Here is a 25288-nt window from a genome sequence, read left to right on the forward strand (position 1 = left end):
AGATATTGATGATGTTAAGAAGTACAAACCAGGTTACCTTGAGGCTACGGTTGACTGGTTCCGATTGTATAAAGTCCCTGATGGTAAACCAGAAAACCAATTTGCTTTTAATGGAGAATTTAAAGACAAGGTAATGATAATCCAAAATTAAAGATGTACTTTCTTTCATATGGAATTGTAAAGGATCATGTTTAAAAAAGAAGAATTTTTATATGAGGGATATTTGAATACAGTTTGTTAGGCTAGCAATAAATAATGTTTGCTGTCTTCCTTTTCATTCAGGCAAAACCTCATAGATTATTAAAGGAAGTCTGCAAAAAAAAAAAAACATTCAGTCCTAATCCTGGTGAGGCCTACACATACATCTATATGTTTGTAGGTTTCTTTTTCCAAAGCATTTTCATTCTCTGTCAGAGGAGTGAACAGATTGTCTTTCCAGGTATTTTTTCAGTCTTGATTGATAAATTTTCCTGACATTTTCTTAGGACTCTGCAGTTTAAGGCAGTCAGTAGGATGCAGATTTTTTTGTATTTGGTGTTTGCTCAGGATGTACTTTTTCCCAGTAATTCTGTGTAAAAGCATGTGAGCTGTTTTGGGCTTGAAGGCTGAAAAAATGGGGTTTCAGACCATCTACAGTAAAAATAGCCAGTGTTTGAAAGGAGAGTGGACCTGGGAATAGACCTTGCTGAAGAAAATAGCTGGATTTTTTCAGAGGAAATTGGGTGTGATTTGAGTAGAAGTGCTTTGTATTGCACACTGTTTGTAGACTACTTCTGGCAAAGAATCACAGGTTCCTGATGAATGATGTCCATGTGTCATCTAGCTCAGCCTTTGCAGTGTGCTGTCGAAGTTATAAAATACCTTCTATCCAGCACAGATAACTTAACATGTTTTGTCTGGTTAAAGAGATGCCCTGGCTCCCTTCTGCGCTAAAACTGTCTTTTAAATCAATCAAATGTAGAGCTGTTAAGGCTTGATAACCTGATCTCTCCCCTGTTCTCCCAGGAACTGCTCTGAGACATTTTTCCTGCTCTGTAAAGCAGAGTGTTGCTCTGTAGGGACGTTTTAACAGGGTGTATCCCTCTCAGGACATTGGAGTTTGGGCTTGAGGCACTAAATGTCCTTGGGTAGCTGCTTTGGACCCCTTGAATGATTCTCAGCGTTTCTAGAGACCCAGGATGTGGGGAGGCGGCCATGGCTCTGCTCCAGCAGCTCTGGTGAAGTTCACAATGTTCCAGTGGCATTTTGCCAAGTCACTCCTTGTTAGGAAATGTGAAAGTTCTGTTGACAGCTTTTTGCAAACCAGCCTAGATATCATCATCTGGACACTGAGGGATTGTTTTACTTTATTTTTTTGAGGCTTTTTCGTACCCACCCCCAATATTACTTTTGTTTTTGAACAAACTGTTAAACAGCTGACATGTTACATTGTTGCAAATGCTTAAGGGTATGATTGGGCAATTAATGAAGTAAATGCAAATTTTGCCACTAGAGGGGAAACCTGAACTCTGACCCTGATGTGCACGTGTAACAGAGGAGTCATAGTTCACACACTTTGTCCCATTTAGGACCTGGTACAGTTTTCTACAGCTGTAGGTGTCTGCTTAGCATCTAGTGCTGATTTAACTTTTTTGTGCAGTGTTCGTATTTTCTGGCTGCAGACTGAGGGAAAGTCCTGAATGTGCTGCCGGTGTATTTGACAGATAGTGAAGTTTGTTTCTTTTCATAAAAAGGGTGTTATATTTTCCAGAAATCTAATGAGGCCTCAAAGGAGGCCACTTAAAGTAACACATGAAACAGTATGTTTTAATAAACCGGTTCTGTGGCCTTTTTCTGCATAACAACATTTTAAATAATAAAACTTTTCTTTAATGTAAACTAGGATTTTGCTCTTGAAATTATTAAATCCACCCACGAATACTGGAAGGCTTTGCTTCATAAAAAAGCTGATGGAGGTACCATTCAGTGGTAAGTATTCAGTCATGTCTTTTCCTCTTTGTATTTTGCTAGTACTGGAGATATTTAACCTGTGGCAGCTGTGCATGAAACACTTAGATTTTCTTAGTTTGAGATGACAGGAATACTCATGATGTTGATTGATAATTAATTTTTGCCTGATGCTCTCCAAGTGCTGTAGATTGCCATTAGCTAAACCCAGAGGGTAAAACCTGTGGGGGAAGCTGTGCTCAGATAGTCACTGTCATCTTCTGCTTTATAGGGAAAAATGTGGCTTTCTCTTTCTCTTGAGAGATTGAACCATCTTAGCAGTTGTATGGATTGATAGTTGTACTTTAGCATGGGAAGAATACTGTAGGATAATATTCAAATGTTCTTGATCATATCAGAGGCACTTTGAGATTCATACTGACAACATTTAAAAAATAACTAAAATTGCAGTCTTGCTTTGAGGAATTGAACTTCTCACTGTGTACTGTGTAGGACCTTAAAAACTCATGACCAGCCTCACTTTTGGTGTGAAAGGATGTACATTCGTAGGGAACATTTCTGCAGAGTGTTTCGTTTCAGAGTTTGAGTGCTCTCTAGAAACAATACAGGTATTTTCTGCTTGATGTAGGAGCAGAATTTCAACCTGTTTTTTCCTTCTTCTTACTAGATACTGCAGGCAGGTTACTGCAAACCAGGGGTGACCTACTGCAGAATCAGGCCATTTCAAGGCACAAGGGTCAGGGGGATATTCACCCCAGCCGTGCTGGCCATCTGGGTGTTCTTCAGCTCCCTCAGGAAGGGCCAGTTTATCCCTGACTTTTTGGGGGCGATTCAGTTTCTTAACTGTGGTCTGCTGAACTATATCCAAGTTAGCTGCCAGAAGCACTGAGTGTGAGCGCTGCTCGCATTGATATAGAATGTGTAGCCTAAAAGAACCCTCAAAAGAAACAAACAACACACCTCCACAACCCCATTCCCTTCCAGCATTACTGGTTAGTTCTTTGTCTGACTTCCTTGTTTCTTTCAGATACACATTTCTGAGTTCTATGTGTGAAGATATTTTTTCTGTAGATGCTTAATTATGTGTGTCTTTTTTCCACTGATTGATAAAACATGGTTTTAATTTTATTTTTCAGCACAAATGTTTTGGTGAGCGGCAGCCCGTTTTGTTGCAGTGAGGAGGATGCCCGATCGATTGTGCAGAAGGTAAGGATAATGTTTACTTTTTTCCCTCCTTTTTTTAAAAAAAGCGTTTAATAGGAAGATTTGGAGCTCCGAAAGTCAAAGTAGCTAAACTGAAGTGGTCCTTAAACAAAAATTTAAGGCACAAAGTAGAAAGAAGAGCACAAAGTTTATGGGGAAATGTAAGCGTTATAATAATAACCTTTCATTGCAGTGGTCTGTTTGTGCTTGTCTGGCAGGTTCATGACTGTTCTGGTGGGGTGGGTTTTTTGTTTTATTCCTTGCTCTGCAGTGCTGTTTCTTCTAATCTTGAATGGCAAGATGGACTGCTATTTGTATCTAGCCTGCTGTCTCCCCTGTTGCCATGAGTTACCACCCAGTGTTAGAACTCATTGACTAGCTGACTGAAGTCCCTAATCACTAAAGGGATCCTTTGTTTGTCTACTTGCATAATTAAATGCATTGCTATAAGAGAGGGGGATGCTTTTTTGAATGTTTCTTAAAGAATGCCTGTCATATTCTGAAAATTAACATAAAATTAAAACATGCAGGTTTCCTGTTCAGGCGAGAGGAATGTCCTGCAGGTCTGAAGCTTTCATGTGCAAATACTAGTGAAGGAGAATTTCTTTCATTTTAAAATATGCTAGTTTGGATGCTGGAAATTAAGCAAAGTTACTAGGAATTACATGGCAAAAAGCACCCTTAAGTTTCACTTTAAAAGAAATATATATATACCATGATTGAGCCTGTGACCACATGAGCGTGGCAGGTACTTTGCACATGTAGCTGGCTGCCTGTGCAGCCACTGTTTTGTCCTGGTAGTCACAGTGATTATGCAGGTCTGGGTGTCAAAGAGATGCCATCGGCTGTCTGTGCAGTTAATATTCCAACAGCACTTCCTAGTAAGAATGTGCTGTCCTGGGTGGTATTTTGTCACAAGTAAATAAGACTGTCAGTTGCAAAGAAAATTTGGTTTGAATCGTAAAGCAGTGTCAAACTTAACTGTTTTTCCTATTCAGGTCTCTTGCTTTCAGCAGTTCTTTAAAAATACCTATATGGTTGCACTTGCAAATGTTCATTAATGGGACTGTATGTTTTAAATGAAGGAAAAACTCATTTTGGAATTCAAATATATTTTTATATATATATGTTTTTAATATATATTTTTTTCACAGCTCTAAGCAAATACTTACCTCCTCTATACTTTCAAATTTACAATAACTTTTAATGAGTGTTTAAATGCAACTAAAATTTCAAGTTCAAACATATTTACAGGTTGACAAACCTGCAAAGGAATATTTCCTTCTGCATTCTGTGCTGTTCAAAGCATGTAAATAATCGCCTGTTTAAATCAGCAGTATCTGTTATTTTCTCTCTTGATAACAGATCTAAAATTTTCCTCTTTTTTGGGGGGTGGTTAGTAAAACCAATTCATAAAGTAGGTACCTTGTATCAAACTTAGTCTTTCTTATTGTGTGTGCATTTCTATCAAAAATTGTCACTTCCTGGCTTTTTTGTGCCTTATATTATTTTCTTTAAGTCATATTGTTTTTGTGAAGTTGTTATCACAGACTCCATCATTCTGTTTCAGTTCAGTCTAAGTATCTTGTGTCTTGTGGGCTACTGTTTCTTGGTACTTTTCAGACAGGGAAAAGATGCAATGCTCTTTTAAATACTGTTCACACAATTTCCAGTCTACAATAACTAAAAAAAAAAAAGGTAAAATGCTCTTCACATGTGATTGGTGGGCAGTCAAATTCTAAATGTAAGCAGGGAGACTGACTTGCACATTTTAAGCAGGTATCTTTTTGTCTAGTACACTGCGCCACCCACTTTGGTTGTCAGGCATTCATCTCTTTCAAACTGAAGTGAAAGTACGTGAGTGTTGGCTGCAGAATTTTAATGGCTGTGGTAATTTTAAATGAAAGCTGCCACTGTCTGGGGTTTGTTTGTTTGTGTTGTTTTGGTCTTTTTTTAAACTAAAAGCAGATACAGTTTCTTCTGATATATGTCCATCTATTAACTTCTGGATAAAAAAGAAGAATGAAAGCTGAGGTGGAGATTTGCTTTGCAAATACAATGAGAAACGTATTTCAGCTACTGCAAAATTTCTGAGTTGCTTATGCAATGAGAGCTGGTTCCCTACAATTCTGTTTTCTGGGTCACACTCCAGTTACGGAATTTTTGAGTGAGTGATAATTAATTAGGTATATTGAGTTCTCAAAAAAACAAAACGTAACACTTAATATTATTATGAACCCATTTTTATGATGAGAGAAATATAACTATGAACCAAAAGGAAAGCAAACAAATCCTTACCAAATGCTTCCCAAATTGTGCACTAATCAGAATTTCATATAGATTTTGATTGGGTAGTTCCCAAGATATTCCTGTTGATTTCAGTAGGATTTATTGTGCTATTATTGACTTTTCATTATTTTACAGATGTTGTACTAGAATGGCTTATCTCTAAGGAGTTTCCACTGAGTTGGGTTTTACACACTGGCCGTGTGTACTGTCATCTGTAGTGGTGGCAAACTAGGAATGCTTCTGTAGCTGGTGAAGTTGCCATGTCCAGTCGTTCTCCATCTATGGGAACACACACTGAATATTTGAACCAGCCAAAATTATTGCAGCCCCCTCCAACTACAAACGCAGCTGAGTTTTAACGCTAAGGTGGTGAAAATGTCTAGTGTTCTCTAGCCTGAAAATTGTTTCATCTCTTTCTCAGGTCCAGCGTTAGTATATGTTGGAAACTAAACCCAGGAGGGATAGAGCTTTGTAGCTGAATGTGTTACTGCTAAGATGTACAGTTTATTTCAGGCTTTTAAGTGTTGCCATCTGTAAAACTGCCCAGGACAGCCAAACCTTTGTTTAACATCAATCCTGAGAATTGCTTGCTCACTTCTGTGAAGAAGCTGCTGAGGACTTTGCAAGTTGGAAAATGTCCAGGACAATCTATATGTAGTTATTTTAGAGCAGTGTTTCTCAGACTTATCACATCATTGTTCACTTATAATACTGAAAAGTGAACTAGGAAAGCTTTGCTAGATGAGTTCTCTTTTGATAAAATGCAGAACAGTGTCTTACAGAGAAAAATATTTGCCTCCGAAGGTCCTTTCCAACCCAAACTATTCTATAATTCTAAGACCTGGATTACAGTTGTTCTGTTGGCACATCCTTTCAGACCAGTCACATAACCCCCTGTACAGGTGATTATGCTGGGTAAAGAGGGAATTTCACACCAGTGCTGCACTGAGCTGGCTGTGTGTCTGCTGGGTCAGTTTGTCTGCCTGCACAGTACCGCAAAGGCTTCAGCAATGTCTTCACGTGCAGGAACTTACACCTCTTGGTATGGAAGACATGGGTGGTCACTGCGTGGCTTTGTTCTCCTGCAGCTTCAAACCGCTGCAGACCCTGCCTTGGATGGTTCTTTTTTTGCATGGTTCATCTAAGTGGTTACTCCTGGGGTTTTCTGCTTGGGTAGGCTTAGTTCGGGTGGGCTTGTGTCATGGCAACATCCACATGGTTTTTTGCACTTGATTTGTGTGTGCAGGTGAGCGTGGCAGAATTCCCCGTGCTTGAGGTGCTCTCTGCTGCTTTTCCATCAGTTATGGCAGTTGCAAAACTTGTCTGTTTATGAGCTGATGGAAGGGCGGTGGAGGATCGTTGCTGTGCAAGTAGCCAGCACCCTCGCCATGAGGCGGGTTGCTTCCTGCTGCTGTTAGAACTGGCTTTAATATTGCCTTTTAAGTAATAGGACAAGGCATGCTGTGTAATACTGTGATTGAATAGTGGTGTATCCATCTTTGAAAAGACTGGACTTACAGACCTACACTTTAAAACTATTTGTCACTTTCCACAGAACTGAATCCTACTCTGTCAAAATGTGATTGTAAAATACTTTAATTAGACATATATTTTAAAATGTTTGCATATATGCAGTGTAAATTGTGTGTGTTTATATATATTCACATGCGTACCTTTATAATGAAATGTGTATAGAGTAAAAATGCCTTTCCCTTTATATTACTAGTATGTAAACAGCAAATCCTGTTATCCTCAAAGACAATACAGTAGGAAAATTTCCTTTACATTAGGTAAGGTGTTAATCTATCACCCATTATTAATGTGCTTGTTTTGTCATTTATGAGCAACCAGGAAATTTGTATGGTAGTCACAGGGGGTGGAGAAAGGAAAAATAAAAAGGAAAGTCTGTAAGGTAGAGCATTTTCCTGTGGGGGCAACAGAAGTTCTGTTTTTAGTAATATCTCTTGACTTCAGCAATTAAACAGAACAGCTTTAAGTTTGGGTGTTATGTCTGAAACTTTAAATGTTGATATTTTGCGGGTTTTTTTGTTGATGTTTGTTGTTCTGTTTTGTTTCGTTTTTTTAGGCACCAGTGCCTGTGCCTGGAGATTCTGTTTCCCCACAAGGTAAGGTTTTCCCCAAATGCCATGTGATTTCCTTAATCTTTTGCTTTAAAAATTGACATAAAAACAGCTGTATTAGAAAAAGGTGGTTTTGTGCATGTGAGAATGAGAATAGTTACATTCTATCAGACTGTAAAGCCTGTCTCATGTTAAATAGAACATAGGCAGAAAATCATGGACAGTTGGTGGGGGGAAATTACTTTTGAGTATGAGTGGAAGTGTAGTCCACATAAAAAGATCAGAAGACTAAACTTTTCCTGCACTGATCATGAAGGCCAAATGCATGACATTTATCCTTTTTAAAGGAGAAAGGTTACTTTGCCTTAATTTTTGTCATTCTTCACAGTAGCTAACTCATCAAACAGCTCCTTTTCTGAAGTGACATACCCATACTTAATTTTCAAGTGTAAGTTCTAAAGACAAACTTCTCTTTCACTGTTGAGACTGTTTTTCATGTTAACAGAACATGTGGTTTTTGTCAAGAAATAAGAATGCATCCTACATTTTCATTTTTGTTGACTATTTAAAAACATAAGATTTTTTTTGCTGGCTACAACTATAGGTAAGACATCTGTACTTTTTTGGTGGAGGGAGTTACAGAAACACTAAGAAAAACCTAATCATGAGTCGAGTTCCAGATTGTTTGCAAAGTAACATCTGTGTAGTCTGTGTCATGGGAAAGCAAGTTGCATTCCATTTGCCTTTATATAGCATGCCAATAAATAGCATTTATTTACTGAAGTATTACATTTAAGACCTCTGACAGACAACTGAACATAATCTGCCTCATCTTTGATGTTTTCCAGGGATGGTCACGTCACTGTTGTAACTTGTTGCAGGATTGTTTCAGCCAAACTGTTAAAGTGAACAGATATTATTTTGAGGCTGTGCTCTATATAGACTGGGGATAGGACTCACCCAGACGTATTATTGTGGGAGACGGCTGAAAGGGCACAATGTTTCTTTTACAAGTGTTTGTGTCTGGTTAGTTGTAGAGAACTAATGTCATCCTTGATGTATATTTTTTTGTTTTAGTTGATTCCTGGTACTTTTTTCCCAAGTGATCGTCAAAGTGTTCTGAAGCTGCATCATCAAATCTTAAAGTCATCCCTTTGAGAAGACAGGCAAGGACTGTAATTGTTGGGTTCCTGTTGAAACAACTTTTCAACTCGTGTAAACCTTCCCTCATGTAAATAAACACTGACGTTATAAAATGAATGTTTCCATGTCTTTCTTTGTGCAGGGTGGAGCGGAGGGAAGAGGACTTGCTTGTTTGTTTCTGAATCTCAGAACTCCAGAATTGCTCTTAGCCACTCATGAAGCGTAGTATCAAATGAGATGGGAGATAAGGTATCTTCAACCTTGTTCTCCGGATTTTGGAATAATCCAACCATCAGGTGCATAGAAGACTGTGTTAATTTGTATTTTAGGGCTTGTCTGGCCACCACGACTGTAATCCTTTTCAAGTAGACAATAACCTTTATACAATAGGCTGAGTAGTTTACCATGTTCTTTAATATGACTGTGCACTGTTTCCTGAGTTGTATTCACTTTTGTGCCCAGTTGTCCTTGTGTGCTTCGTAGTTATGAGCAGAACATACTCGCTTTAAAAAAAACAAACACGACTTCACTCCAAAGAGTAATTCAACTAGGAAGGGCTAATGCCATAACAATTGAAGTAAGGATGCACGTGTGCACTCTGCACCACATCCTGTTGTGGTAACTTGTGTGATCCATCACACAGGCAGGACTTTCCTTATGGAAAGCTTCCATTTTTAGAACTGTGTGTGCCTGAAGGCTTTTGATAGTTCTTTGTTCAGTGAGACAAGATGAATAAAATGTATAGAACAGAGCTTTGTGTTTGGATGGTAAAAATATTTGCCACTTTTTCTACTGCAGGATTATATCTGACCTGTCTGTACCCACAGTGTTCATTAAAAACAAAACCAAAAAAGCCAGCTGTTGAGTAAGAGTAGAGGAAATGATAATACAGACAGATGGCTTTATCCAGCTTGTTACTAACACCAAAGGTAAGCATTGTCTGCTTTGTACGATGACGGAAACAGAAGGTTAATATTGCTGACACATGATGGAAATGGAAGATAACTGAAAAAGCTGGGCTGTGGCTTGCCGTAGAGGACTAACTTTTCCTTACAAGAGTAAGTCGTTAGTAAGAAAGCTTTTGCTTTTCAGAATGTTTCTTTGATTTTAGGAGATCATTTTCCTGATTTAGAGACTCTCTAGAATGTTGTCCAGTGCATAAGCACCAGTCACTTGGGAAATCTCAGTTTGGGCCTCAGCATTTACAAGTAAATGGAGTTCTCCCATCTGCATAGAGTTTTGAATTGCTTTATACACAGTTTAGGTGTGGTATGAAAAATGCAATGTAAACCTCAGATGTTAAAGTTTGTTTTTTTTAGCAAAGAGATACGTTAAATCCAACCTACATTTACAGTACTGATTTTCTAGACTTTAGAGTTTTAAGTACGTGTAGCATTATACCTAGAGGTATATAATAGCTTTTTTTTTTTAATGAAGTAAATGCTTTCCTTGTGTCTTGGGTTCATGTGTAGCCTCTGAGTATGAGATTACTCTGGTTAGAGGTGAGCTCTTGTTGCTAGATTTGCCTGTGTGGTGGTGTATCTAGGACACTTACTCTTCTGTAAAGTGCTTGGGGACAGCTGGACAATGAATGAAGGCCACTGTATAAAATCAAATTCTCTTCCTTATATAGTGGTCATTGCTGTCCTTTTTTTTTTTTTTGAGACATAGAATGATAAGTTCTAGCCATATGAAAAAAAAAGTACCCATGCTGAACTATCAAGAATAGATAGAAGTTACTTCATTTTTACTTCCAATCATTTTAGTAGTGTTTCTTTCATTTATAACTGTGTTGATAGGATGTGGTTAGGAATTCAGAAAGAGAAAGAAATTTCTTGATCAGATTAGACCTTGTGCTGGAAAATAACAAATAGTACTTGGGAAAGCTGAAAGTTGAAGTGATCAGAAAATGCCCAATACTTGCGTAATTTGAAAATGGTAAAATATTTCTTACATATAGAGTATATTAACAGCTGACCTTCTTCAGACTACTTTCAACAGGTGTTTATGTACATTTTCTAGAGGTTTTTCCCGAGTGGGATAGAAAGATATAACATTATGTGTAACCTTGCTACTAAAATGTACTGAATGCTACTGACATGTAGTGTAATGAAATACCTGTGGAGAGAGGATTAGGCGGATGGGACAAGAGAAACTAGAATATATTTTTCAGATCTCAGGAAAAAACTGTGCAATAAACACATCTTTTATTTTGCAGGCTTGGTCTTCTGTTTGGCTGCAGTTATATGCCTATATTGTGTTTAAAATTGCTTAATTGTAGTGGGAAGCTTAGCGTAGCAGTGTCCACTTCTCGGTAGTTCTATGAAAACAACTTTTTTGTATCTGATACTAATACCTCCTGGAAAGAAGTCTTGAAGGGAAATAAGTTTAGGGGTTTTTTTTAATTTTCCATAGGAAATAAATTGTCTGAACTGTATTTTCTGTGTTCAATATATATCTTTCAAGGATAACTTTAACTTTGGATCTTGATTTCCTCTTTTTGTCTGTTTTGGAGAGAAAGGAGAGGTTGCTTCTCCCTGCCCCGCCTGCTATTGTGATGGTGAAGGTTCTTTTTACATATATAAATCATTAGCTGCTGCTCAAAATAGTACGTATGACTGGCATAGAGTCCATACTATAGTCTCCCCAGTCAGAAATGGGTTTGAATTTTACTTAGGTGGAAATAATGTTCATTATTCTTTAAAGTGTGAAAATAAAAGGATTGTGAAAATAGTATGCTATTGTCACTGTCAGGATGTTATTTCATGCTGTTAGTAACAACAGACAGTCTCTGAAAACCCCGAAAAGAATAGAAAGTAATTCTGAAGTGTGTTTGGGAGAACTATTCATAGATGTTATGCAAGGAGAGTGCCTCACCATAACTTGCCTGGGGTTGCCGCTTATTTTAACACTTGAGAGCTATGGTGTGAAGCGATCCTAAACTGACCAAACTATGATTTCATGCTTCTCTTTGCTTTTACTGGGATTGAGTCTTTTAATGGGTTGTAGTTCCATCTTAGTCCAGTTAAAAGGCAAAACCAATATGAAGTCATTGGGTTCAAAATGGTTTGGGTGTTTTTTTTCACTAGTTTGTGGATTGTTGTGGGTTTGTTTCTTTGTTTTCTGCCCTTGCTGTAAAGCTTAAGGTGATTTCTTACCAGGTTTGATAACTTGGGTTCCACCCTCTGAGGACAAGAGATCTGGGATTTACAGAAGCAGGGGTGAAAAAGCTGGAAGAATGGGAGTCAGATCTAGGAGGTTCAGGCAAAGTAATATTAATATCAGTTAATATTAATTAATATGAAATAGGAGTGACTGAAATGCTTTAGAACAATTTTGCCTGCATACTGCAGCAATATTTAATGATGCTGATTTCACATGACTGGAGAGGTCAATAGGATGCATTTGCAAGGAAGAAGATGCTGTACCTGCCACACAGAAGTTGGGATTGCATCCCCGAGCTCCTGGAAGTCGTGTAATACTTTAATCTTTGGTCTCTTGTGTGGGGGAATACAGTGTAAAGCAACAATTGTATTTATTGCTGAGTTGACTTTCTGGGTGTTTTTTGGGTTGTGCAGCCACAACCTGGGTGCTCAGCAAACCTTGACTGTCTGATCCAGGCGCAGCCTTTGATCTCTTGCAGCTCCTTGTTCTGGGTGTACACAGTGCTCTGCTGCTTCATCTACACGTGGGGTCTAGAGGGTAGACCGAAAAAAGTCAAACTCACTGCAGGAGGTTGTCGCTTTGTGATTATTTGTTGGCTTTGGCTAATACATTCATTCCTAATTCTTGCAGCAATAGCTTTTAAGAGCTATGGGCAGAATTCAGATACTGCTGCATGTTTTCTCTCATTTGTCTGATGTTACAACTGAAAGTCTTACCAGTGATTCCGTATGCTAAGTCAAATGTAAGATTTTTGTTGATGGGTTGGTCTACTGGAAGGATCAAAAAAGGGTTTCCCTTTGTAAAATGCAGAAGCTAAAAAACTACAGTATTCTGGGCATGAAGATTTTATCTTCTGTGCCAGAACACTGCTGCTCATTAGCTTTTTCCCTTGGAACATCCTCAAAGTTTTTAGATTCTTCACAGATATCACAAAGTTTAGGTCTAACTTTTTTGTTTATTACCTTTGGAAGAATAATACTTGAGTTATGTGGATATTACAGCACACGTGCAAAATGTATGTGTTTGGTTGTACTCCCTGTGATTTGCTTTTGTATATGCATTAATGCTTGCCTGGAAATTAAGGGGTTTTTTTCAGACCTGAAGATAAGGGTTTGTGTGCAGTGTTCCATGCTAGTGGATCACTGGATGGTCCTCTAAGCTTTTCTTGCGGGATGAAGAGAGTAAATGTAGTCACTGAAATAGCTGCGCTTCATAGCCGTTATTAGCTTTATGCTTATTTATTGGTGCTTACATTACATATTGGAGCATTATGAAACTGCTTTATCAGTGTATCTGACTGCTGTCTGCTACTATTATACCAGCTACAGGGGGTTTTCTAAAGCATCTTGTATTTCACGTTTTAAATATGCTGAAGAGTAAACATCTAGCTGGTGTCAAAAGCCCTGGGTTGGAATACAAAAAATTAACTTCAAATTCTGCTTTTCTGTAGTGTACCTTGTGGGCTTGGACAGACCACGTAATCTTTATGCAACTTGTAAAATGGGTAGAAAGATTTCTTCTGTGAGTGGTCTGATTTCTACCAGACAGAGACCTGATGCTTCCGTGATATTGAGAAGGGAACTCCTTCAGTGTTTAGGAAAACGCAGGATGCGTTCAGTTTTGTGTACAGTGAGAAGTTTGGCTATACTGCCAGGCTTTCTGTAGGACTTAAGATGCAGACCGATCTGCCCGAGGCTTGTCTGATGGCGTAATTATCTTAAGAGTGAAAAGAGCATCAATGGTAGTGAAAGTGCAAGGTGTAAATTGGCATCTTCGTCCTTTTGAGTTGTGCAGGAGACTAGACTCAATTCTTAAGCAGGTCTTTAAGTGCCCTAATGGCCTGTGCGTGGTATTTTGTGAGTGCAGAAAAGACAATTTCAAAGTGTAACTTGTGACCACCTGGGAGTTTTGAGCATTTCAACTCTAAATCATAGAAGGCCTGGGAACAAAGCTGGTTTAAGAGTCAAAGTGAAAATAACCTGCTAGTTCCTGCTATTCAGAAGACCTACTATGTGATAAAAAGTTGGGTTTGGCAGCCTGCTTTCCCTGGAGGTCTGGGAGCAGAGAGAAGGTGCAGTCAGGTGAGGACAAAATTCCCCTGACAGAGCTGTTCACTGAAATTTACTTCTTGCCTCATTATTGCCTTACTTTAATTAGATTATTTATTCCTTGGATGTGAGAATTTGGGAATTGAGAATTTAGGAATTCCTACGCCTTTACCTGGGCAGTTTTCTGACTTGGACAAACCGTATAAATCTCTTTTTGTGTTTGTCTATAAATAGGGACAGTGTCTGTTTATGTTACAGTAATGGTGTGAGCGTTAGTTGCTTTAAAAACTTAAACATCAAGGAAGTCTTATTACTAACAGATGTCGCTCTGACCCTACAGGTTGGCAGCATAAAGCTTCTGAGTGTTCAGATGAAGAGTTTTGGAATCCTGTCAAAGTTCCTATAGCTGTGTGAGCACAGAAGGGAAATCCTGCAAAAGAAAAGGAGTCAGGGTAAGAGCAGGGCAGCTGAGCAAGGGTCATCGTGAAGTGTATGTGAAAAGTTGTAGCTTGTCATGCAGCTGACTGGGTGAACAAGAGGAGAATGAGGGAAAGGGAAATGGCATCTTCTGTCCAAATATGAGATTTGAGATTCGTGTTTCTGTGGACCTAAGCGTCATCAGAACACCTTTCTTATCAAAAAACCTTGTACAGGTGTTGCTGCCTGATTATGACAATCTGCTTTATAAAAGTAGCTCTCTTGATTACTTAGCTGGAACTGAGCTGTCTTGAGCTGGAATGGTTTGTGGGACCTCCAACTAAAATTAAAATGCAAATTAGCTTTAGATGTCTCTTTTCAATTCACGCTTCTTGGAAGAAGTGACACAATTCTTGAAAATACCATAATGATGTTTCTATGATGTGCAAACTCTTGATTATATATGTAGTATAGCTCATCTGAATCATACCAGTATGCTTATGGTCTGCCTGAAAGTGTAATGTATGCAAGTTGCACAGCGTGTGATCTTTGTCACTGAATGCATGATCTGGTGATCTCACATAACAAACCAAACGTGATTTTTTCAGAAAAGCGAGAAAAATGGGGGAAGTGCCCTTTAGCGTGAAGGGACCAAGTAAACTGTAGCTGTTAATGCACATCAGCACCTAAAACTTCAGGATCTTTTTTCCTTGTAACTTTAAAGTCTGATCCCTTTCTAAATAAAGGTTTATTAAAATAAGTGTAGCAAAAATTGTTTCTTTATGATGATTAGTTGCCTAGTGAATAGGAATAGCTGACTCATTTCCAGTTCTCTTTTGTAATAATTGGGTTTTACATTCTGAATGCTCCAATTGTAAATTTTCCTATTTAAAAATGCCTATTTTAAAATGCTTGATTTTGAAACAGTTTTACACTGATGTCTTCTGAGCCATTGAACGATACAGAGTATCCATAAAAATGAAATACTCATTCCATACTACAACTAGGAAGCTATTTTTTCTGATTTTAAAGATACTGTTTTCCAAAATACAAATAGTGAAAAGAACAAAGCAAATTTTGCAGCCATAAGCATTTTATTAATCTATTAGAACTTGGAATCATGATCAGGAGCTTTGTAGTAGGTATATTGAAATACATATAGCACCTCAAAGAGCTGACAATCTAAACAGAAAAGACAGATAAGAGATGGGACAAGAATAAAATGCAATTCCTGTTCTGCTGTAGAGAGAACTTGAGGGGAGCATTAGTGGGTTACTTACATAGGGGCAGTGGCTGATATGTGAAGGGAGTGAACTCTACAGAGGCTTATCCTGACTCTTCAACCTCTGTACTGTAATATCACAATGTTATTGTTTGACAAACAGCTATATATTATATGGAGTGATAATGGCTGTTTGTAACACAAAGCAGTCACGGAAGCAGGACCAAAGTTTAAGTGATAAACGTAGCATACTCTAAATAGTAAAAATGTAGGATATTGGGACCTTAGATCCATGGTGTTGTATCTCAGTGTGTTGATGGCCTATGTACCATATGTTGCTGAGGCCCAGAAAAGGCAGCCTTGTATTCACAAAGGAGGCAAAAGTAAATGAAACATGACTCACCTTGAGGAAGTACTTTTCCCTGGACTAAAACCTGTCTATTGTGTCCTTTTGCCAACTGAATCTTAGAGCTTCCACAGATAACTCCAACCAACATGTATTTCTCTAATGTGCCACCAAACTGTGATGAGGTGCTGCTTTTTGGGGGTTAAGCTGGCATCACTTGGATTGTTTTCACAAACCCTTTGAGCTGGCATTTGGAGATTACTGACCTACACTATGTTACTGCAAAACACTTTTACAGTGTTGACAGAGACCTGTCATCTCACAGCTGGTGCCAGGGACGGGAGGTTAAAATCCTTTATTACATGAAGGAACTTCTGTATCTAATGCAGACCCGCCGAGGTCTCACTTTCTGCTTACTTCCAATCTTGTCACCAGAGGCAATTCCTTAGGCAGCGTGACTGAAAGTACTTGTGATGGGACTGTAGCCATTTCAGTTAAGTATTCATACAGTCCCAATAATTAACTACATTTGTTAATAGTTTTCCATTAATAAGAAATTCTGGTTTAGGAATGTGTGTATTTGGCTTTTTTATTCAAGCTGATGACGTTTATTTCAGTAAAAGTGTGGTGTTTGGACCATATGTTCAAATGTTAACATGTTTAATGCCAGCAGCAGAATATTTATGTTAAAGGATGTGAAGCCAAGTTAAACTCAATTGCAACTTCATTAACTGGATTACAGTATTATCAGCAAAAACCAGCTGCGATAATCAATTGAGTGATCTCTTGCTTTTTTTCCTCTTTAATGTTCAGAACAGGCTCAGGCAGATCTGCCCTTGTTGGGAGTTTTGATTGTATAACTGAGCCAAGGGCATTTTGCTAGAAATGGCTAACGGAGGGATAACCAGAGTGAAGAAGTCAGCGGGTTTGAGGAAGTGGTAACTCTGGACGGTTAGTGATGGATGTCTCTTCTGCCCTCTTGCAGCCAGGAGAAGTGGTCTGTTCATAGATAGTGTCAGAACTGGGGCTGCAATGCAGGAATAAAATCTCTCTGCTTTGTTTTAAACAGTAAGAAAACAGGTTGTTCCCTAGTAGAGTCCCAGCTACTGTTAGGATGATGTGACTATGGAGCTCAGAATCTTAATAAGTATTCATCCTTAAAAACTAAACAAAACAAAACTAACAACAACCGCAACTCTGGATGTTCATCATGCCAGTTTGGAAAGAGGATGAGAAAAGTCTTTCTTTTTACAGTTCCTCTTTCCATCTGAAAAAGAGAACCATCCGAGGAGCACAGAAAGGAGAAGTTCAACCACACTTTTATGGTTTGTTTGTTGGCAAACACGAGGCCATTTTGTTCTTTTTTTTTCCCCTCTCCTCTTTCCCCTTCCAACTTTGTTAATTCTGGTTAGGCCCATTGCAGATGATCTTGGAGAGGGCTGGCAGGCAGTTAGCATTGTAGTATGATCCAGCCACAACCGATTTCTGCATATGATGGACATTTGGCATCCCATGTGTATTTCATATGCCATATGGCTGCCCTCAGAGGAGTTCTGCCTTTTTGTTGAGACAAGAAGTCAGCAGAAAGGGTGCACAGCGGAGAATGAAAAGCTAAGGAACTTAGAGGAAAAATTGGTCTGCCACATGGGATTAGGCAGCCATAGAGCTGTAGACAGTTTTCTTCTTGCTGAGGCTGGGGGTGGTGGGTGTTCAGGCAAGGCGAGGGCTTGTGCACTCATTTTTGGAGAGCAAGGATTTGCAGGAGTGTTGGAACTGGAGTTGTCTGGGTGCTCAAGGTGGGAGGAGGTGACATGCACTATGGAGGGGAAATATATGAAAAGGAGAGAGAGAGATTGGGGTTTTAAGGAGACTCTGGAGATGGAAGAAATAAGTGGGTTTTTTTGAGGGATCTTTTTTCCCACCGTGTGTGTTAACTGCTCTAGTTTTATACTCATGAGTGGGAGCGAATGAAAGAGACCCCTCTTTCCCTTGTTGTTTTTTCTCGGTGCCCATCAGCTTTTCTGTATCGCTGGGCAAAACCCCAGTGACACATACTTTGACCACGGTAGCTTGTTTCTAATTCTGAGAATATGGTCAGACTGTGGCGATGCTTAGAAAGGGTTTATACAGATGGTAGCCTCAGCTTCCCCAACAACTTCTGAAAGGAGGATGAGCTTAGGGGGAACAGTTGATTCATTCACTTCTGAAAGCCATCGAGCTCTCAAGCCATCTTGTGTTATTTTCCTAGTTACTGTGTCTTCTCAAGAAAAGATCCTGTACAATGCAGGCACTGACCCAAGAAGGAAAACAGTAGTTGGAAATGTCAGGAGGAACGGAAAGAGTACTTCCATGTTTGCAGAAACTGTAACATTTGGCCATACATTTTCCATGCTTCTCCAAATTTTTTTTTAATTATTTTTTTCCCCCTGTATTCATTGACTTCGTCCAATTCCTTGTAATGAGTTAGAATAGGCAATGTTTTTTTTTTGTTAAGGTGATTACATGTAGAAGTTGGTTAGAAAGCATAGTTCAGGGATGCAGGCAACCTTAAGAAAACATGTCTGGGGGGAGAGAGCTGCATAAAGATAAAATGAAAACATTATCCAAAACAAACGGGGCTTAAGTCTGAGTTAATTTTTCCTTTTAAAGTAGTTGGAAGACTGCCTCTTGTGTTCCAGATCCCAAATGTAAAGTGCAGTCATGCTTTGTGAAACTGAAGACTTACTACAGATGTTGATTTCTATATGTGATTTAGTGGTTACGGCAAGCAGCAGACTTACGGCATTGGGACTTTCAAGTTTAATTGCAGACTGAATAATTTAGTGACCTTTGGGTGACTCTTGGTTAAGCACCTACATGGGGAGCTTGATCTTGAGCAGTGAGGGTCGGCTGCAGCTTCCCTGGGCGCCCCTTTGGCTTGGCCAAGACAGGCACAGCGGTGACGAGCTGGGGGTTCCTGTGACACCCCACACTTCTGCCTGCCATCAGCAGGGGTAGCTCAGCTGCTGCCTTCCTGGTGGCCCCTCTTCCTTCCCTTTCCTTCCCCTTCCTTGCCTGGCACAAGGGGCCAAGAGAAACCACAGCGCTGGGATGGGGAAAGGGGAAGTGGTGCAGTGTGTCAGCTCAGAGGGTGGCTTTCCTGGAAGCTGCTTCCCATGGAGGGCTGTGTGTTACTGTCATCGCCTTTTCTTCCCCCACTGATGCAAGAATTTTGGTTGAATGTCCTGCAGTTTGCTTTCTGGATGTTGAAATGAGTTTGTGAGAAATGTTTCAATACCCTGAGCGGGGAAATGCCATTTTAATCTCTAGGAGACTTACAGGAGGTGAGGGAAGAGAGAAGGTAAGATGAGGAGAATTCACAGCTTCATCCAGACTAACTTCCAAGTTAAAACCACATGGCAGTCAGATGACTGAGCACAGCTACATGGTCACATTATCCTCATTGTCATTAAGTAGTTTGTTGATTACTTCAGAAGGACAAGTCAAGGAAAGGAAAGGCAAAGATATTCCTGGGACCCACTGTCATATTGCACAGGAGGGTCTCTGGTGTTGTGCTCCGTACTGGGAGACGTGAAAATAGTGAACAGTGAAATACCTTTGTGCACAGAGCCTAATTCTCTGAAAATGCAGGCTGAGCGGGCACAGCAGCATAAAGAATTATTGTGCAGATGAGTAAATGCTCAAAGATTGCTAATTTCCACCTGCAGCGGTGACTTTTTTTGTACAAAGGTGGTGGCAGGTCCGAGGCTGCTGGCAGGCAGAGGAAGAAGCATTCAGCAGCATGGGCTGTATTTACTGTTCCCATTTTCCCCAGAGAAACAACCATGGGCAGGTCTGGTTTTAGCGCCTATCTCTTCAAACTGGCTTTGCAAATTGTGCGTGGGGTGCGTGACACAGCTTGAGAAGCCGGGACCTGGATGAAGGGAACTCAGCCCGTTTGAAACTGTGGTGCCAGAAGTGAATGCTGCTTTTCAAAGGCCTTGTTACCAGCAAGGTGCAGCAGGCCAGTGGTGGTGCTACTTCTCTCATTATTAGCAGTCCGATGCTGAATCGGACCTGCTGTTTGCATTCTCTAAACTTAGTCCAACACTAAATGTAAAAATCAGGTAGAGGAGGGAAAAGCAGACAGGGAGTGGCTAATTTAGTTCTGTTGCTGTGATCCTTTGGCTTCACAGAATACATCAGAAAAGGACAGGAGGAGCACGTGTGGCTGGATATGGTGATGGAGCAACTCCTGGAGAAAGCGTGTGAATCTCCAAGCTGGGGAGTCATTGAGACACCAGCTTCCCTTCCCATAATTACAAGGAGAGGAAACTGGAATAAGGGGTCGGACCCTGGCTAAAGGGGAGTCTGCCTTCCAGGAGGCAAAGGGGTATCCTAAAGAGATGATGAGACTGGGCAGAAGGGCAGGATGCCGCCCTACCATGTTGGGGTGGCCGTGGAAGGATGGGAGAAGTGAGTGGCTCTTTGCAACTGGCTATGTAATATTTTTTCTGCCTTTCTCTGGAAATGCTCCAAGACTTCAGTACCTTATGCCGAATGTATTTAAAACAGCCTTGGTTATTTCAAGAGGCTGTTATGACATGCCTGCTCTGCTGTGTTTCATGAAAGACTGCTGTGTTTTTGTTAGAGAGGAGTGGGATTGTATGAATTGGAGAGATCTTGAACGAGTTGGTTGTGAGCTCTGCAGCTTTTTCTTCTTTCTTTCTTTAAAAAAAAAAACAACACACAGAAACAAATCAACGACAACACTCCCCTAACCCCCCCCCCCAAACACTAAACAAAACCCCTCAAAACACAAAAACCCCTCAAAACAAAGGTTATTTTTTTCATTGGGGAATTTTGAAATGTTCAGATGAAGCAGCTGTTTTTTCAGCTGCCGCAGGTATTAAACGACAGCAAGAAAATCCTCAGCTACGACCTGTCACAGGAAATAATCCTTTCTTGATCATGGGGAACAGCTGGGTTCATTGCTTCTCCTGCAGTAGTAATCCTCAACTTCTCGACTTGTTACCTGCACAATGGCTCATCAAAATTTTAAGCTAATGGTATAAAAAAAATGAAATAATGAAATTGCAGATGTTTAAGTACATCCTTGGGACTCATAAATTACAGAAGCTACAGTGAACTGCTATTAGGGATGAATTAGGTGTTTGGAAGTGACCTACTTTGAAGATATTTTTCCTTTTTTAAAAGCGCTAAATGGTTTTGACCTTTCTCCCCATTGCAGTGCAAGTGACCACCTAGTAACACCACTTCAATGTTGTTGCTTTTTTGTGATAATAAACAACATTTACTTTTCAATGGTGATACTTGAATTATGCAAATCAAATTCTCACTAATAGCTTTTTTCAGACCCCATAAATCTGTAGTGTAATTTGTTCTTTAGTAAATAGATCAGGAGAAATGCAACAATGACAAGGGTGGGTAGACAGACGCATTTTGGATCCTCCGTTTAACTATGTGTGTGCTGTGTAATGACTTACAAAAAAAAGCCCCAACTGAACTCCAAAAAGCCCAAAAAACGTTAAGAAATTAAAATAGTGATTGGCATTGCTGTATTTTGTGGTGTTATTGTCAATAAAGGGGCTGCTGCCAGTTTACTTCACTTAACAGATATCAGTAGAACTAATCCTGAAAAATCTGACTCTGAGAATGTCCTGTAGGCTTCCTTTACTTGGAGACCAACATGTTTATTTCTGGCTTGAATCTGCTTATTGTTTAGATTAAAATCTGCTTTGCATGGTCAACATAGTTGAAAGCGAACAGATTGCCTTCTGCCTCCTACATTATCAACACAAGAATAATTGCAGTCACAAATAAAAAGACAGGAAATAACATGCATTACTTGAAAAGGAACACACAACTTTCATGTTCACAGATTTTTTAAGGTTAATGGTTACTTTCTCTTCTCTTTCTCCTGCCTTCAAATCAAAACAGAACCCTACCCTGAAAAACACTGAAAACTCAGGAACAAGCAAACTACCCCAAAAGCTGAGAAGCAGGTAGCTGTGATCTATAGCTGCAGGGACAAATAAAAATGGGCTTCTGCTGTGTCATTTCTAGAATAAGATTTGAGATTGGAACTGTGATTGAACCGTTGCTGCCTTAAAGAAATAAAAGTGCAGGGACATACTGAGGCAGAGTTGCCAGACTAGAAACCCAGAGCACTACAGATACGTTTAAATTCTGTATGTGGCTGTCCAAAGTCGTTTCTTGATGATGTCTGTGCTCTCACATGCATACCAGCGAGGCCATTCCAGCTGCCTGCTTGCACGCAGTGGGAGCCTGCAAGGTGATATGAGGAGAAGCGGAGACAGCAGAGGCACAAGGAGGGGACTTGGAAAGCGGGTAGTGCTTCGCACCATGCTTATATAGATAGAGTGACAACCATAGCCAAAAAAGGTGCATTTTAGCAGAGATGACATGTTCTCCGTGCCATGTGTTAGGAAATAGCCTGCCTTATAACACCCTGTCCCTTCTCTTTACCATCCTTTCAACATGGAAAGCTTTTATGAAGAAAATTGGGGTGTAGGAGCCTGAGACACCCTGAGGAGTCGGTAGGTGAATACCAGTTCTTTGAAGATAAGCACAGTCTGTCTCAGAGGACTTCTTTATTATCCAACAGCAATTTGATCTCATGCTCTGTTAGTTCGGTGATTTGACACACAGCGTTGGCATTGTTATTTAGGGCGTTTTATGTAAACCAGTATGAGCTGGTTTATCCTGTTTAGAGTGTACGCTAGTTCTCCCATTCCCGCAACTGAATCTAACAATTCCATTACAGTGAATGCTTTCCTTATTTGTTTCTCAACTCTTAGCTACAATCACAAACAAAACAGCTATGACCTCTGTCTTTGATGTGAGGTTGTCAGACTTCTCTTAATATCAGACAGGGGATGCTGCCTTGCCTTGCTTTGAATAGCTGTTCCCCATTATCTTTGGAAATGAAATATATATTTTTAGAAGGGATGGTGGTATCTGAAGATCCTTCATTATGTCAGTGTTTGTCAGGTTATGATCCTGGGTTGCTGGTCAGTCATAAACACGGAAGGTTATCCCAGGGAAGATGCAAAGTAAACTGTGTCGTATGTCTGCTCTTACATATGTCACCTAATCAACAAGTCCTTTGATTTATTTATTTCTCGTCTGTTGGGAAGCATTGTGCTTGGGCTCTGTTCTGGTGGGTCTGCTTATCGTAGACAAGAAATGCTGCCTCTCCCTGCCTCTAATTTGGAGCACTGGTGTCGCAGGCACTTGTCTGGAGGAAGGACCAGCACACCTCCCATCGCAGCCAGTTTGTGATCATCTGAGCTCAAAACCTATTTGATCCTTAGCTGCAGACGGTCCTGCTGTTGCCATTCTCAGAAGCCACCAGCCTTTTCTTCAGGGCTAAGTGGTGTGGCACAGCCACCTCTCACCTGAGCTGCGGCCAGGCTGCTCTCCCTGCAGTGCTCCATTCAGGCAGCTTTCGGACCTGTCCTTTTACACGACGGCTCAGAGGTCAGCGTTTTCAGGCCTCTAATTTCCGAGAAAATTCAGCTGCTGTGAAGCTGAACAGATGGAGCTGAGTCCCAGCAAGTAGACAGGGAGCTGTGTTTAATTCCCACATCCTGAACGAGTGCTCCAACCGCTGAGGAAGGGCAAGGAAACTGCTGCTTCCTCTGGCCACGCTGCGTAGTAAAGATGTTGCCCTTCCTCATGAGAGCAAAGGGGCAGGCAGGGCAGAGCTCAACATGCTGAACTGCAGATGAAGAAGAGCCTAAGCCCCCCAAAGAGGTGGGTTTCAGCTCCTCTGTGTTCCCTGGTTCTGATTGAAGCAGCTTATCGTGCAGTGAGTTGTTTTGTGTGCATCACGCTCTGAAACTTCGAGCCCTTTCCTGCACATTGCACGGGGAACCTACTTGCTGAAATCACAACAATTGCTTCTGCTGCAGAATCCACAGGCTGGAATAGTTAAGTGCTTTTGTGTGGCTCTGCTGTGCCACAAACCTGGGTACGCAAGTAGATCAATAGCTTGTTCCTTAGGGGGCATTAATACTTTTGAAGAGCAGTATGTGCTTGTACCGAGGAAAAATAGTGTTTGGTACTACTTTCTTCCCAAACATTCCTCCGAGCAGTCTGCATATTAAATATACATTAACCCCCCAATAACTACACAATTTCAACAGTTGAAACAGAATTAAAGGAGGTAACGTAAAGCCAGAGACTCTGTTCCATCTGCACTGCACCTGTCAGTCATGATTTGCATCTATGCACAGGTTTCTTTCCTGAAAAAGAGCAAAACAAAAAGCAGAGTTCCTTCCAGACTGCTGCCCTGATAAAGCTTATCAGTCATAGCAACAGCGAAGGCACAGTGAGGACGGCTTATAACGCTTGCATCGGTTCACTCTTAGAAGCATAGATGACATAGCACTGAAAATCAGTTCCTTGCATCTTGTTGCACTTTTGCTGCAGGTGGGACATCTACCAGCAGTTACAAAATAAATCCACCTGTAGTGTATGCAAAACCCGCACTGATGCTTCTGTGAACCTAATAATTTCTCAGCATCCTGCTTGCATATAAAATTTGTAATGAAATTTGTGCAAGAAAACGAAACAAAATAGTCCAGTTTCTCTAGAAAGCTCTAAACTGCCTGGGGTGGTTTAATGCCCAGAGTCCTGATGATCTACACATTACCATAATTCAAGAATGGATGGCATCTCTGTATTGAATAAGCAGCATGCTTAGCAGGAGAAATAAGAAAAAAGCACCTTTCCAAATGGCCAATATAATGCATTGGCATTTTCAAAGATTTTTCTGGACTTGAGCATTTACTCTGGTAGCCCTGAACTCTGAAGTTTCAGTATATTGCACCCATTGCTTTGGATGGATGCCTTCTTTCTAAGCCAAGACCAAGCACTGAGGCAATTCCAGTTTCAAGATAATAATGTCTTTAGTTAAATAAACCCCAGACTCTGCCATTTTTTTTAAATGTAGCTCTAACCCATTTGTTGCAAATTATGGCTTTCTATGTTTGCACTGCTGTGACTATGCTGGTTCCTCATTAATAGATCATTTCCTTGTTAGCTGTAGGTAAAGCTTTGACCTAGAGCTGATTAGGGAAAAGGACTTCTGTGTCTATTATTTTTTCTCTCTCATAATTAGTAGAATTATGCTTCTGTACCCTAGACAGAAATCTCAGACAGTCTGCTGTGGAGCCACAGAAACCGTCTGGATGGCAGGAATGGGAGTTCGCTGTTGAGCAAGGGATGGCGCGTTCTGGAGCGGCAGGGAAAAGCTGAATTACAGCATCACGCAGAAAGTCACCAAACCAGCAGAGAGTTCCCTTCCTCCCCACCCAGTTAAATCCAATTAACTGGGAGGAACACAAAAAGCAGGTTCTGTCATTTCTACTTTTTTTTTTTTTAGAGATAAATTGGCAAG

The 25288-nt window shown here is 40.2% G+C and overlaps 1 protein-coding gene and 1 long non-coding RNA gene across 2 annotated transcripts in view; both read left to right on the plus strand.

The window, feature by feature from the left end:
* PPA2 (inorganic pyrophosphatase 2) overlaps positions 1 to 8776 on the plus strand; it is a 34196-nt gene extending 25420 nt beyond the window's left edge. The window contains exons 8-12 of the mRNA XM_065836639.2: positions 3 to 130; positions 1883 to 1968; positions 3084 to 3153; positions 7526 to 7565; positions 8598 to 8776. Of these exons, the coding sequence (XP_065692711.2) occupies positions 3 to 130; positions 1883 to 1968; positions 3084 to 3153; positions 7526 to 7565; positions 8598 to 8626 (353 nt within the window). The 3' untranslated portion in view covers positions 8627 to 8776. The remainder of the gene's footprint in view (positions 1 to 2; positions 131 to 1882; positions 1969 to 3083; positions 3154 to 7525; positions 7566 to 8597) is intronic.
* A 3-nt stretch (positions 8777 to 8779) lies between these two features.
* LOC139827853 (uncharacterized) overlaps positions 8780 to 25288 on the plus strand; it is a 39855-nt gene continuing 23346 nt past the window's right edge. Inside the window, exons 1-2 of the long non-coding RNA XR_011738934.1 lie at positions 8780 to 8959; positions 9462 to 9592. This is a non-coding gene — a long non-coding RNA (uncharacterized lncRNA). The remainder of the gene's footprint in view (positions 8960 to 9461; positions 9593 to 25288) is intronic.

The sequence above is a fragment of the Patagioenas fasciata genome, chromosome 4 (genome assembly GCF_037038585.1).
Source record: "Patagioenas fasciata isolate bPatFas1 chromosome 4, bPatFas1.hap1, whole genome shotgun sequence".
In the NCBI taxonomy this organism is placed as follows: domain Eukaryota; kingdom Metazoa; phylum Chordata; class Aves; order Columbiformes; family Columbidae; genus Patagioenas; species Patagioenas fasciata.